The sequence below is a fragment of the Labeo rohita genome, chromosome 12 (assembly GCF_022985175.1).
Source record: "Labeo rohita strain BAU-BD-2019 chromosome 12, IGBB_LRoh.1.0, whole genome shotgun sequence".
Classification (NCBI taxonomy): domain Eukaryota; kingdom Metazoa; phylum Chordata; class Actinopteri; order Cypriniformes; family Cyprinidae; genus Labeo; species Labeo rohita.
In genome coordinates, this window is record NC_066880.1 from 3006184 (window position 1) to 3019652 (window position 13469).

At 29.7% G+C, this 13469-nt stretch overlaps 1 protein-coding gene across 2 annotated transcripts in view; it reads left to right on the forward strand.

Moving 5' to 3' along the window:
• The window catches only part of dock1 (dedicator of cytokinesis 1), a 302275-nt gene that overhangs the window by 90483 nt on the left and 198323 nt on the right, over window positions 1-13469 (forward strand). For both annotated transcript variants that reach the window (XM_051123710.1, XM_051123711.1), the window contains exons 21-24: window positions 180-280; window positions 362-490; window positions 4613-4721; window positions 11327-11397. In XM_051123710.1, the coding sequence (XP_050979667.1) occupies window positions 180-280; window positions 362-490; window positions 4613-4721; window positions 11327-11397 (410 nt within the window). The remainder of the gene's footprint in view (window positions 1-179; window positions 281-361; window positions 491-4612; window positions 4722-11326; window positions 11398-13469) is intronic.

The window sequence follows — 13469 nt, forward strand, 5'->3', positions numbered from 1 at the left end:
TTAAATCAGATACGTTTTTTTTTTTATTTAATAATGTTTTTTTTTTTTTAAATAAACTATTTACTTAATTGTTTAATCATTGATTTTTTTATTTTTTTTATTTAATATTTTAGTTTTAAGACAAAGGTATATTTACATATTTTAGCAGCATATTTGAACGTCTCTTCTGATTCTGAAAGGTCTTCATAATCGGACTGATCGCAGACAGGAAGTTCCATCATTTCAATCCCGTTCTGGAGACTTACATCCGCAAGCACTTCAGCGCCACCCTCGCCTACACGTGAGTGTCAAATTCCGCTGTATCTGTGTCAGTATGTGGTTTGTTTTTATTTCTAACACGCTGTGTGCTGATATTTTCCAGAAAGCTGACAAAAGTCCTGAAGAACTACGTGGATAATGCCGAGAAGCTGACGGAGCAGCTGCTGAAAGCTCTGAAGGCTTTGGAGTACATCTTCAAGTTCATCGTGAGATCCCGTGTTCTCTTCAACCAGTACGTTGTTCCTGCACTTTCACATCTCTCATCTTTTGTTTTATTCATCTCACATCTGAGCTTTAGGCACATCAAACCCTCCGTGGAGATGTAGTTTCAACCAGGGAATGAAGGTTAGATTGACAAGCTTTGAAAGTAGATACTATGGCTTGAAGCATCATTATCCATTGATGGTGATTTTAAAAAGAACATAATAATGAAAATTATGTGAATATTGGTGCTAACAACGACAACAACAACTACAATAAAAGGAAATAAATAACTAAAAATAAATGCAAAATAAATAAATAATAATAATTGTGTGTTTGGTATTAATAATAATAATAATAATAATAATAATAATAATAATAATCATTTATTTTTTATTGAATACATTTTTTATTTGACAGTGAAATATTACAATATTAATTTCTTATTTTTTGTACTTAATTAGTAATTACTATTTATGTTTAGTAATTTATTCAGTAATCATTTTTAGTTATTATAATTATTATAATTATAATTATTATTATTATTATTATTATTATTATTATTATTATTATAAAATGCTTGTTTTGTTCATTTTAGAGTGGAATATTACAATAATTGTATTATTATTTATTATTAATTATTTATATAATTATACTTGTGTATAATTAGGCATTTAGTATAATTATTATTTATTTGGTATTTATATATAATTAAATTATTTTATTTATTATTATTATTATTATTATTATTATATTGTTTATAATTTGGTATTTTAGTGATTTAGTTACTGTTTATTAATTATTAGCAATTTAGTCGTAATTTTTTGTATTTGTTGCTATTATTTTAAAATGCTTGATTTGTTAATTTTACAGTGGAATGTTACAATAATTGTATTTTTTGTTTTTTGTATTTGTATTGTTATTTTATTTTTTTTTTTATTTTCATTTTACTTTTGTTAGTTATTTATAATTATGTAGTATTAGGTATTTAGTATAATTATTGTTAATTTGGTATTTATATATAATTAATGATTGATATATTTTAATAATTATTAGTAATTTAATCCTTATTTTTTATTATGTATAATGTTATTTTAGTAATTTAATTATTGTTTATTATATATTAATACTTTAGTCATTTTATTTATTTGTTGTTGTTGTTTTATTATTAATATTATTTTATTTATTTATTTATTTATTATTATTTATTTTATTTTTTTTTACAATTTCTTTGCATTTATGTTTTCACTTAAAAAAAGGGGAACACAGCAAGAGCCAACAATATTTGTAATATAGCTAATAATAATTTTATAGCCATATTGATATATAATCACATAATTTTGTCCAAATTTTGCAGTCCTACAAACAAGCACAGCAAACCTGGATTTTTTTTCTTTTCTTGTTTTTTAAATCTTTTTAAAAAAAAAGAAAACATGCTTTTTTTTTTCTTCTTCAAATTGCACAGCTTTACTATTGGCATTGCGGTAGGTGAGGAGTGGCAAAAACAAACAGCTAATAACAGAGAATAAATGTTGGCATATCCAGCATATACTCCAAAACATATTTCTTTTCCTCCTTCGTAATCTGGCTTTCCCAGCAAATAAGCTGCAGTTAAGTCTAAAAGATGTGACAGCTTGATGTAATGTTTAAATCTGGAATGCCACACCTTTATCAAACCCGAGTGCCCTTGTTTCCTGACGGATGGAGGATGTGTTTGAGGCAGACAGGAAGTGGAATGGGCAGCGGCGCTGATTTAGGGAGACGGAGGACATGTTGAGTAATGACTCAGCCTAAATTAAGTTCAACGCTGGTGATTAGCTTGTTGTCTGCGGGTGAAGTATATATGACGGTGTCTCTCAGGCCCGTCTGAGCGGACCATCTCAGTCCTTTAACTACCTGAACGCTCAGAGCGCCTGACACTGAGAGACACTAATGAGCAGAGTCTGATCTGATTGACTTCGCTGCTCGCTTACAGACTCGACCTGCTGCCGCTGTTCACCAACTCATGCCCAACCCAACATCAGCCAGACAGGGCTTCAGACTGCAGGAGAAATGTGGCCAAAAATAACAATTACCATAAGACTGAATAGCTATCGTGTCAGACGGGAAAACTGCGTCAATATGCGGTTTCATCAAACGTTCATCAATTTCAGTGTTTTACCGCAGCCCGGCTCAGGACCTTTCTATTGCGTTATCCTCATTCAAATGATTCTTATGACCTTTAAACCAAAAAAAGAAAGTAAAAATGATCATTTTTTAAAATAAACATTTATTCTATGCACATAATTATTTACACAATTACAAAAAAAACAAAATTAGGGACATTTTTCTCAACATCTTCACATTAATATGGTTTTTATTTTATAATGAGCCTAAATTACAAGACATACTACCGTGAATACTTATAAATATGACCTCAACATTTCTTAACATTTTATTTCTTAGTTTATTGATTTTTTTTTTTTTTTTTTTTTTTTTTTTTTTTTTTTTTTGCTAAATATGATTTAATTTGCTTTTTATTTAAGTGTTAAATATGACCTCAGAATTTCTTGACAGTATGGTTTTTATTTATTTATTTTTGCAAAAAAAAAAAAAAAAAAAAAAGTCTATTTGATTTCTGTTTGATGATGATAATAATAATAATAATAATAATAATAATAATAATAATAATTAATCAATTTTTGCAAAATATAATTACTTTTTCTATTTGGTTTTGGGGATAAAATATGACCTCAGTATTTCTTAAAATGTATTCACTAATTTATTGATGTGATTAATTAATTTTTGCAAAATTTGATTTTATGAAATATGACCTCAATATTTCTAAGTATTTTATTTATTATTTTTATTGTATTTATTTATTTATTTTTTGCAAAATACAATTTTTGATTTTTCTATTTGATTTTGGGGGTAATATGACCTCAGCAATCCTTGACAGTTTGTATGTTTATTTTTATTTATTTAATTTTTATTGATTGATTTTTTTGCAAAATATAATTTCTTATTTTTGTATCTGATTTTCGAGGTTAAATATGACCTCAGCTTTTCTTAATTTTTTTTTTATTGATTTATTAATTCAATTAATTGATTTTTTTTTTTTTTTTTTTGGGCAAAATATAATTTCATTTTTTTATTTTAGTGTTAAATATGACCTTAGAATTTCTTGACAGTTTGTAAATTATTTATTTATTTTTGCAATAATATATATTTTTTATTTTTCTATTTGATTTTTGGTGTTAAATATGACCTCCATTTCTTGACAATTTGTTTATTTGTTCGTGTTATTTATTTTGCAATTTTTTATTTATTCTTGCAATTTTTTTTTTCCTCCACTGGATTTTAGGGTTAAACATGACCTTGGCTTTTCTTAACATTTATTTATTGCAAAATATAATTTCTAATTGTTCCATTTGATTTTTGGAATTAAACATGACCTCTGCATTTCTTGACTTTGCTTTGACTGATTGATTGATTGCTAAATATAATTGATTATTTTTGCATTTTGGGATATGACCTTGGCATATTTAACCCTGACTGTTTTTAAACTTTGATTAATACAGTTCTACCATATCTCCACTTTACTGTAGTAGTTAATGGGTATAAAGTACTTCATAATAATTAATGGTCAACTGGAGCATGAAGAATATTTTGGTGTATTTGGCAGGCCATTAGCTAGCTGTGTGTGTTGGAGGGCCGGTCTAATGTAAACGCTGTGGATGAGGTCAAGAATGTCTGACCCTCACCGTAACCAGAGCACAGAAAATCAGGTGGCGCTAATCGCATCAGCAAAGGCCGTCGGTGAGCGTTTAATGAAAGCGAGAGCGGGAATCCTCCTGGTGTTTGTGTGGCTCTTTGGAGCGATGCCGAGACGGCCCGTCAGCTCTCTGCCCTTCAAACTAGATTACGGAGCAATTCATCAATCTGATCAGCTTGTAATCAGGAGCTAGTTTAGAGCTGCCAGTGAACAGGTGTGTGTGTGTGGAGTTTGACACATTGTTTTTGATGTGTATTCGTATGGCTCGGGCTAGTTTGATGTCATGGATTTGCATTCCAAACACATGTAGAGCGGTCTGCTGCCTCTCTGATGATTTAGATGAAATGATTCTCGCCGCTCGAGCCCCTGATCATCTGCTGTTTGTGTGTTTTCCTTCAGGCTCTACGAGAACAAAGGCGAGAGTGATTTCATGGAGTCCCTGAGGAATCTCTTTGCCTCGTTTAACGCCATGATGAACAGCAATGCTGAAGGGACCGGCGGGGTGAAGGTGAGAACGCTCTAGGAACCGCTTTCTGATGAGCTGGATGTTTAAACGCTGTGTTAATGGAGCATTTAGTTAAGAATATGAAAACAATTAGACATCTGTTCCTGGTGTGACTTCATTTGAGACATGAAACACAAAAGAGATGTTTCTCAGAATGTTCACGCTGCTCTTTTACATACAACGAAGGCCAACAAGTGACATCCATATGTAGGGCCCTATGACTTCTGCGATGCAGAAAACATGGACGGAATCGTGAAATCCAGTCACAGAAATAGAGTTTAGTGCATAATGCGGAATTTCACTTCAATATACGCTACCAGTCAAAAGTTTTGGAACGGTAAGTTTTTTTAATGTTTTTTAAAGAGTCTCTTCTGCTCACCAAGTCTGCATTTATTTAATCCAAAGTACAGAAAAAACAGTAAAATTTTGAAATATTTTTACTATTTAATATAACTGCTTTCTATTTGAATGTATTTTAAAATGTAATTTATTCCTGTGATTTCAAAGCTTTTTTTTTTAGCATCATTACTCCAGTCACATGATCTTTAAGAAATCATTCTAATATGTTGATTTGCTGCTCAAAAAACATTCATTATTATTATGATGTTGAAAACAGCTGAGTAGATTTTTTCTTTTCCAGGTTTCTTTGATGAACAAAGTTCAGAAGAACAGCATTTATCAGCATTTCTATTCAAAGAATCCTGATAAAAATATATTCAACAGATTTAAATATTGATGATGATGATGATGATGATGATGATGATGATGATAATAATAATAATAATAATAATAATAATAATAATAAAGTTTCTTGAACAGCAAATCAGCATATTAGAATGATTTCTGAAGAGTCATGTGACACTGAAGACTGGAGTAATGATGCTGAAAATTTAGCTTTGATCACAGGAATAAATTGTATTTTAAAATATATTCAAATAGAAAGCAGTTATTTTAAATAGTAAAAATATTTTGGAATATTACTGCTTTTGCTGTATTTTGGATCAAATGCAGGCTTGGTGAGCAGAAGAGACTTTAACAACATTATAAATCTTACTGTTCAAAAACTTTTGACTTGTAGTGTACAAGTACATGAATACATCAAAATAATCTCTAGAATTGCTTTGAGAGTCACTTCATTAGCATTTTACCATTTATTTTGAGACAATAAATATCATACACACAGAAACATAAAGGTTTTTACAACAACCCGTCAAAATTAAAGTTTGGTGCAACTTGAATAAATTGTGACAGAAATATATTACTTAATGTAATGCTGCTACTACTATTACTAATAAAATTATTATTATTATTATTATTATTATTATTAATTATTAAAACATTATTTTTTGAAGAATATTTATATATATATATTTGTTTATTTATTTATGTAGTCATTCCTAAACACTTTTTAAATTTACATGTAACGTTTTTTTATTACAAATTCTGGTAAATATTTATTATTGTAAATATTCTTCAAAAATAATGTTTTAATAATTAATAATAATAATAATTTTATTAGTAGTAGCAGCAGCATTACATTAAGTAATATATTTCTGTCACAATTTATTCAAGCTACACCGAACTTTAATTTTGATGGGTTGTTGTAAAAAAAACTTAAAAAAAAAAATAATAATAATAATAATAATATTATATATATATGGAAAATGCAGATTTTAGTAAAAATAAGACTGAATGAGAGTATGAATGAGATATATATTTATATATATTTGTGTGTGTGTGTGTATATATATATATATATATATATATATATATATATATATATATATATATATATATATAAATAAAACAGAGTCTAGATAAATTAAAATGGAAAAAAAAATACATATAGTGTTTTGTAAGAGGAACAATCTGATTTAAGTCACCTGTAAACCCCTCCTAAAATGCATTTGCACACCCATCAAAGCTGAGGAGTGGTGATGCTAAAAATTCAGCTTTGCATTACAGAAATAAATATAAATTTAAATGCAGCTTTGATGATCATAAGAGACATCCCAAACTTTTGACCAGCGGTGTACACTTTCATTGTAAAGAAAAGAGCAGTTCTTTGCAAAGAAGGTTTGGAAAACACAATAATAAAGGCTCTAAATCTCAGGTCATCTTCCCAGAATGCATCTCTGTTCCTTCTGTCAGACATGAATATGCATGTTTCTGTCTTTCATGAGTTGAAGTGTGTGTTTGTGTGTCTCTCTCTCGTCACCTGATCTCCTCTTCTGTCCGCTGTGGCTTTGACTTCGCCCTCTTTAGCTTCTCCTCAAGGTACTCTATCTGTCCTCGTCTCCTTCCATCTGTTTCTCCACTCCTCCTCCTCCATTTGTGTGCAGTTTTTTTGGTCACTGACCTTTCCTGTCACTTCTTTGAGTTAACACACCCCTGTTCTAACACACACTCTGCGGCTGACACAAAGCATCAGGCCCTGTGGACGGGTCGTGAGTCGGCCTGGAGCGGTGCAGGTGTGCCGCTGGCCCAGATCGTAGTGGTTTTGTCAGAAAATTAAAAATTGATCTCGTTAAGGTGCACTGTCAAGGGAAAGAATGCACTTTTCTTTCCGCTGGCCTTGTTGCAACAGGAAAGCAAGCGACGACTTGAGTGAAACGGCACGTCAGCTTGAAGTACATTGTGTTCAGATGCTCTCAAGCTTATTATTTAAACAGTCTGACAGTTTGAGTTCATGTTAGTTTGTTTTTAATGCACACGTCGGGTTTGTTTTTGTTTTCTGCTCTGTTGTATTGTTTTAGAGGGAAATTAAGGTGAAGTGTGTCATTTGTTCACTATTTATTGGAACTAAAAAATTGACATTTTCAAACAGATTTCCAAAACACACCCCCAGCCTGCTATTGGTCACTTCTACAAATAGCCCCGCCCAAAATTTACAAGATTGGTTGAAAGTAAGAATCATATTTTAACATACAATATTGGCTGCACAAATAACTGTTTTAATTAATTAATTATGCTTTTTTGTGATCAAATATATATAATTAATTAATTGACTGATTAATTAAGAAAATAAGTAAACTCTACACACACACACACACACACACACACATATATATATATATATATATATATATATATATATATATATATATATATATATATATATATATATATATATATATATATATATATATATATATATATATATATATATATATATATATATATAGGGGTTTAAGTAATATTTTATGTGTAATTCTGTGTAAAGTATTGTAATCATTTTTTCTTTCTTTTTTTTTTTTGGTAATTTTGACTGAGAAAATTTTCCAGGTAAATAAATAAAAAGAGAGAGAATAAATATATTTAAAAATGTTATTTTTGTTTTTAATAATATAATAATTATTATTTTGGGAGGGAATCTTGGTATTCATAATTTTTATTTATTTTTTTTTTTTGCGCAAGTAAATAAGACTTGCCCCAAAAATAAAATTAAAAATGTTATAATAATAATAATAATTATTATAATTAATAATAATAATAATTATTATTATTATTTAATTTTGTGGCATGGAATCTTGGTATTAGTACTTTTTTTTGCAGGGGAAAAAATATATATGTGTGTGTGTATATATATATATATATATATATATATATATATAAATATATAAATATATATTTAATAAAAAATATTATTCATCAATTTATTATAAAAACATATAATTTTTAATTTCAAATTTTTGGGAGGAATTTTGGTATTAGTATCATCATCCATCTTTTCGGTTCTTAGAACCGAACTTAAAATAAAAATAATTAGTAGTTATTGTTATAGTACAGAGGTTTTAGTTTTCTTGCGTTGTTTGTTTGATCCTGTGAAGATGTATTTACCTGTGATCAAGACTCTTCAGCTTCCAAATGTGGGCGTTTGGTGCGATTTATTCCAGCGAAGTGACAAACTTTCTGTGAAGTCGCTGCTGTAAAACTCTTGGCCTGACTGGTGTGTTACAATTTCAAAACGCATCAAACCAAACGCGAGTTACGACCTCAGATATTCACTTTTTATTTAGTAAACGCTTGAACTTCTTCACCTCATTTCCCAGCGAACTCTCAGGATGAATCAGACGCTATGTGGGCTGCTGGGAAGAGAGTATTTATCAAATGGGAAACTTCACAACCCATCCATCACTGCCTCTGTTGACTGTAGGTTCACACCTCTTTCAGATATCGCTTTTAAATGATTTCAAAGTACGTCAGAATTTGACACAATGATGAGGATCAAACAGGAAGGAGCCGCTTTATATCCAGATCTGTAAACTCTCAGGACTCCACATCTGCAGGTGTGACTAGAATAAAATCAGACGTTTATCAGCTGAATAGCAGTGAATCTGTTTTGCAAAGATGATGTGAGTTGAGTCTTTGCTTAAACAAGGTTTTAAAGCTGGCACTTGTTGATTTTTGCTGAGTAGGACGTTTTCCTCAGCTGAAATCTGATGTTGAGCCTGGAACAAGATTCCTGTTAAACTACACCAAAGACAGATTAAACTATCCATACGAACCAGAATGTTGCTGAAGCCCCAATCTGAAAATCTGATTGAATGTTGTTCTAGGATTTATAAGGAGCATACAGGAACAATCAGGTGAGCCCACCAAGATCTTTGGTGAAATGGTAGAATTGTAATCCTTGTAAATTCTGGAAGAGCCAAACAGATTTTCATCAACTGGAGAAACCAATCCGTAAACATTCCCATTCTACATCAAATTCTGAAATGGGCTTTAGCAGTGATGTATTTGATGTGTTTTAGATGGACAGGTGTGACATCTGTGGCTGACAAGTGTAAACACTGACATGCCACTCTCTCTTTCTGGACATTTGACTGGACTGAGCAGTCGTATTTATTTTTTTATTTATTTTTTTGGGGGAGCCTGTATTTCACATTCTGAAACTTGTTGGGTTGCATTTATATTTGTAGTAATTTTTGTTTTGTTTGGTTTTATTTATTTATTGCAGAAATTGTATTTCACATTCTTAAACTTTAGTTGGGCATTTCTTATTTATTATTATTATTATTTTTTTTTTTATATACATTTTAATTTACGTACAGAAACGTATTATTTTTATGTGTTATGTATTATTTTGTATTTGTTTTATGTATTATTTTTATGTATTATGTATTTTACTTTAAGATAACTTGTAGTTGGACATTTGATCATCTCTCTATTTATCTATTTATTTATCTATCTATTTATGACATTGAAGTTCAAATGCTGAAACTATTTGTAAGTTGCATTATTTCTGTTTATTTATTTCTATTTGTATTTATCTTATTATTTTGTTTTATTTATTTTGTTGTATTTCACATTCTGGAACTTTTTTATTTATTTATTTATTTTTTATTTATTATTGTTTGCACGTTGTATTTCACATTCTGAAACTTGTTTGTATTTATATATTTTTTTATATAAATTTATTCATTTATTTATTTATTCATTACAGACATTGTGTTTTACATTGTTACACTTTAATTGGGTATTTTTTATTTATCTTTTTTCTGAAACATGTTGGTTTGTATTTATATTTTTGTAAATTTATTTATTTTTATTTTTATTTATTTTTGATTGGTTATTTTACTTAATTATAATTAATTAATAAATTATAATTATATTTATATCTATTTTTATTTTGCATACTGAAACTATCTATCTATCTATCTATCTATCTATCTATCTATCTATCTATCTATCTATCTATCTATCTATCTATCTATTTATTTATTTATTTATTTACAGACTATGTATTTTACTTTCAGATAAACTGTAGTTGGGCATTTATTGTTGCAAATTCAGCCTCATCTTTTTAAGTTAAAATTTAATTAATCATTAAAAAAAAAATGTTTTATTTTATTTTATTTTATTTTATTTTATTTTATTTTATTTATTTATTTTATTTATATTTATTTATTTATGGCATTTCACATATAAAAAAATTGTTTGTAGGTTGCTTTATTTCTGTTTATTTCTTTTTATTCATATTTATTTAAAAATTTTTTTTTTTTTTTTTTTTTCCAAACATTGCCCTGCATTTGACCTGATGATAAATGTTAGATGCTCCTTTGGGCCGTTTGTTGGTTGAAAGTAAGTTAATGCTCAGATTTCTGGATGTGTTTTTGTCTGTAGTGTTGAAGCAATTCTAGGAGGAAACACACGTGTTCATGGCTCATTGATCATCTGTGCTCTCGCTATTGATTGCGGCTTTGGAGAGTATTTCAGTATTTGTGTTTCATAAGCGTCTTCTCTGCATGAGCTTCATCTTTCATTGACAGTGCTCTCCTCAGGCCGTTCAGCACAGCTGGATTTGCTCTGAGTGCAGATGGACTGATGAGAATCACAGCAGTCAGCGTCTCTGATAATCATTAAATGAGGATCTTGACACCTTCATGTAGATTCTTAAACAATGTGAAGTCACGCCGGTTCCTCATCGTTCATCCTTACAGAGTTTGAACAGCACAATTCATCAGAAATTAACACAATCCTCTAAAATGATTGATTTATTTTATGCCAACTAACCCTGAATTTCCCCTCTTTTTCAACTTATTGAATGTGTTTTATGGGATTTTTAGAGCATTGATTATGCTAATATATTTTTTTGTTAATTTTAGGGTGCTGCACTGAAATACGTCCCGACTATCGTCAATGATCTCAAACTGGTCTTTGATCCAAAGGAGCTCAGGTGAGTTTATCAGATATTGTTCATGTTTTTAGTGATTTTCTTTATCTTTATTGGAGGTAAACACTTTTATTAAAACGTTGTTGTTAGTAGCATGTTTCAGTACTGCCTATAAACATACTAGAATGTATTTGAGATTTAAACACAAAAATTCCTTTTTGGAATAAATAAAATAAAATAATAAGCACGAGAAATAAAATGATATTGTTGCCCATTCTGCCTCATCTTTTTAAGTTGAAATTTGGTCATCTGGTTATTTTTATATAAGATGAAAAATTATGATTTTATTTTATTTTTTTTTATTTTATTTTTAACAGAATGTCTTTGAGGTTTAGAATTACCCTTAGTTTATTTTTTATTTTTTTACTTTTAATTTAATTTCATTTAATTTTTAGTTTTTCACTTTATATGGTATTTTTTTTCTTTGACATTTAGAATTACCTTTTTTATTTATTTTATTGTATTTTATTTTATTATTAACAATGTCTTTGAGGTTTAGAATTCCGCTTATTTTTTGGTTTTTACTTTTATTTATTATGTTATTTTGTTTTACTTTATTTTATTTCATTATCAGAAAGTTTTTCACTTTATATGGTATTTTATTTTTTTTTATTTGTATTATTTTATTTCATTATTTCTTTGACATTTAGAATTACCTTTTATATTTATTTTATTTTATATTATTAACAGAATGTCTTTTGAGGTTTAGAATTACTCTTATTTTTTGTTTTTACTTTTTATTTTATTTATGTTTTATTTCATTTTACTTTAATTTATTTCATTTTCAGAATGTCTTTGAGATTTAGAATTACTGTTATTTTATTTTATTTTCAGAGTGTTTTTGAGATTTAGAATGTTATTTATTTATTTATTTTTTACTTTATTTTTTATTTTTTAATTTAATTAAATTTTAGTTTTTCACTTGATATTATTTTATTTCATTATCATAATGTCTTTGAGATTTAGAATTACCCTTATTTTATTTTATTATTTATTTAATTTTTTTATTTTATTTTATTTTATTTTATTTTAATTTAAAACAAAAAATCCCTTTTCGTAAATAAAACAGTATTGTCGCTCATTCTCTCTTTTCATTCTTGTTGCTTTCTCTGTCCTTGTCCTGTCTGTTTTCAGTTTTTCTCACAAACAAAACCCAATATTGTTATCCTCACCCTATCTCTCTTTCCCCACGTCTCTCTCTCTCATCCTGCTTCTTATTTCATCCTGTCTCTCTCTCCATGCTTCTACCTGCTGGTCTTCATCCCGTCTGTTTCTCCTCAGGCCTTTCATCTCCTCCCGTGTCTTTCCTCGTGTGTCTGTCTGCGTCTAAGTGACTCTGAGAGGCTGCTAATGAAATCTGGACTGAGTAGTGAAGTTCTTCAGTCTGCCGCTCCTCACACACGATTCAAACACTAGATCCGATCATCATTAACATCTTTCTGCCCGATGGAGTTTCGCTCGTATGTCATTACCGTTACCACATCGCTTTCTCGCACGCTTTAGATTCAACACACAATCAGTGCAAAGTGATGCGGTTGCCGTGGAGACGCGGCGGTCACTCGCCCATCCCGCCTGTTGGTCTGGATAATGCGTTCCTCCCTGAGTGGCATTATAATGGAGTTACGCGGCTCCTGCGATGGCTAAATTTACCGCACGCACACACGCGGTGAGAGATGATGGCATAAATCCAGCTGCGTCTCAGAAGTTTAGCTGACGACGGCCTTTCCTCACCAAGCCAATTTTCCTAGACGTGACATTTTCACAAGGCGTTTTGTAACAGCGGGATTCTTGTTAGATTCCCCGAGTAATTTGTGCTCTTGTTGTGTTAGCCGTAGAAGTGATGTGTCAGACTGAGAGCTGTTGAATGCTGGTGTGCATGCACATGAAGTAGTTGCAGCCAAGTAATCTGTTAACTAGTGGTCAGCTGATACGGGTTAGTCAGTAGCTGATTGACACTGGAGCGTTGAGATCCATGTGTCCTGACTGGAGTGGCCTCTCGCTGTAATTCTCTGGTTCTGTTCTTGTGTTCTCTTCATCCCTTGTTCTTTAATCCTGCTGGTTCTGTCTCTGTGTTG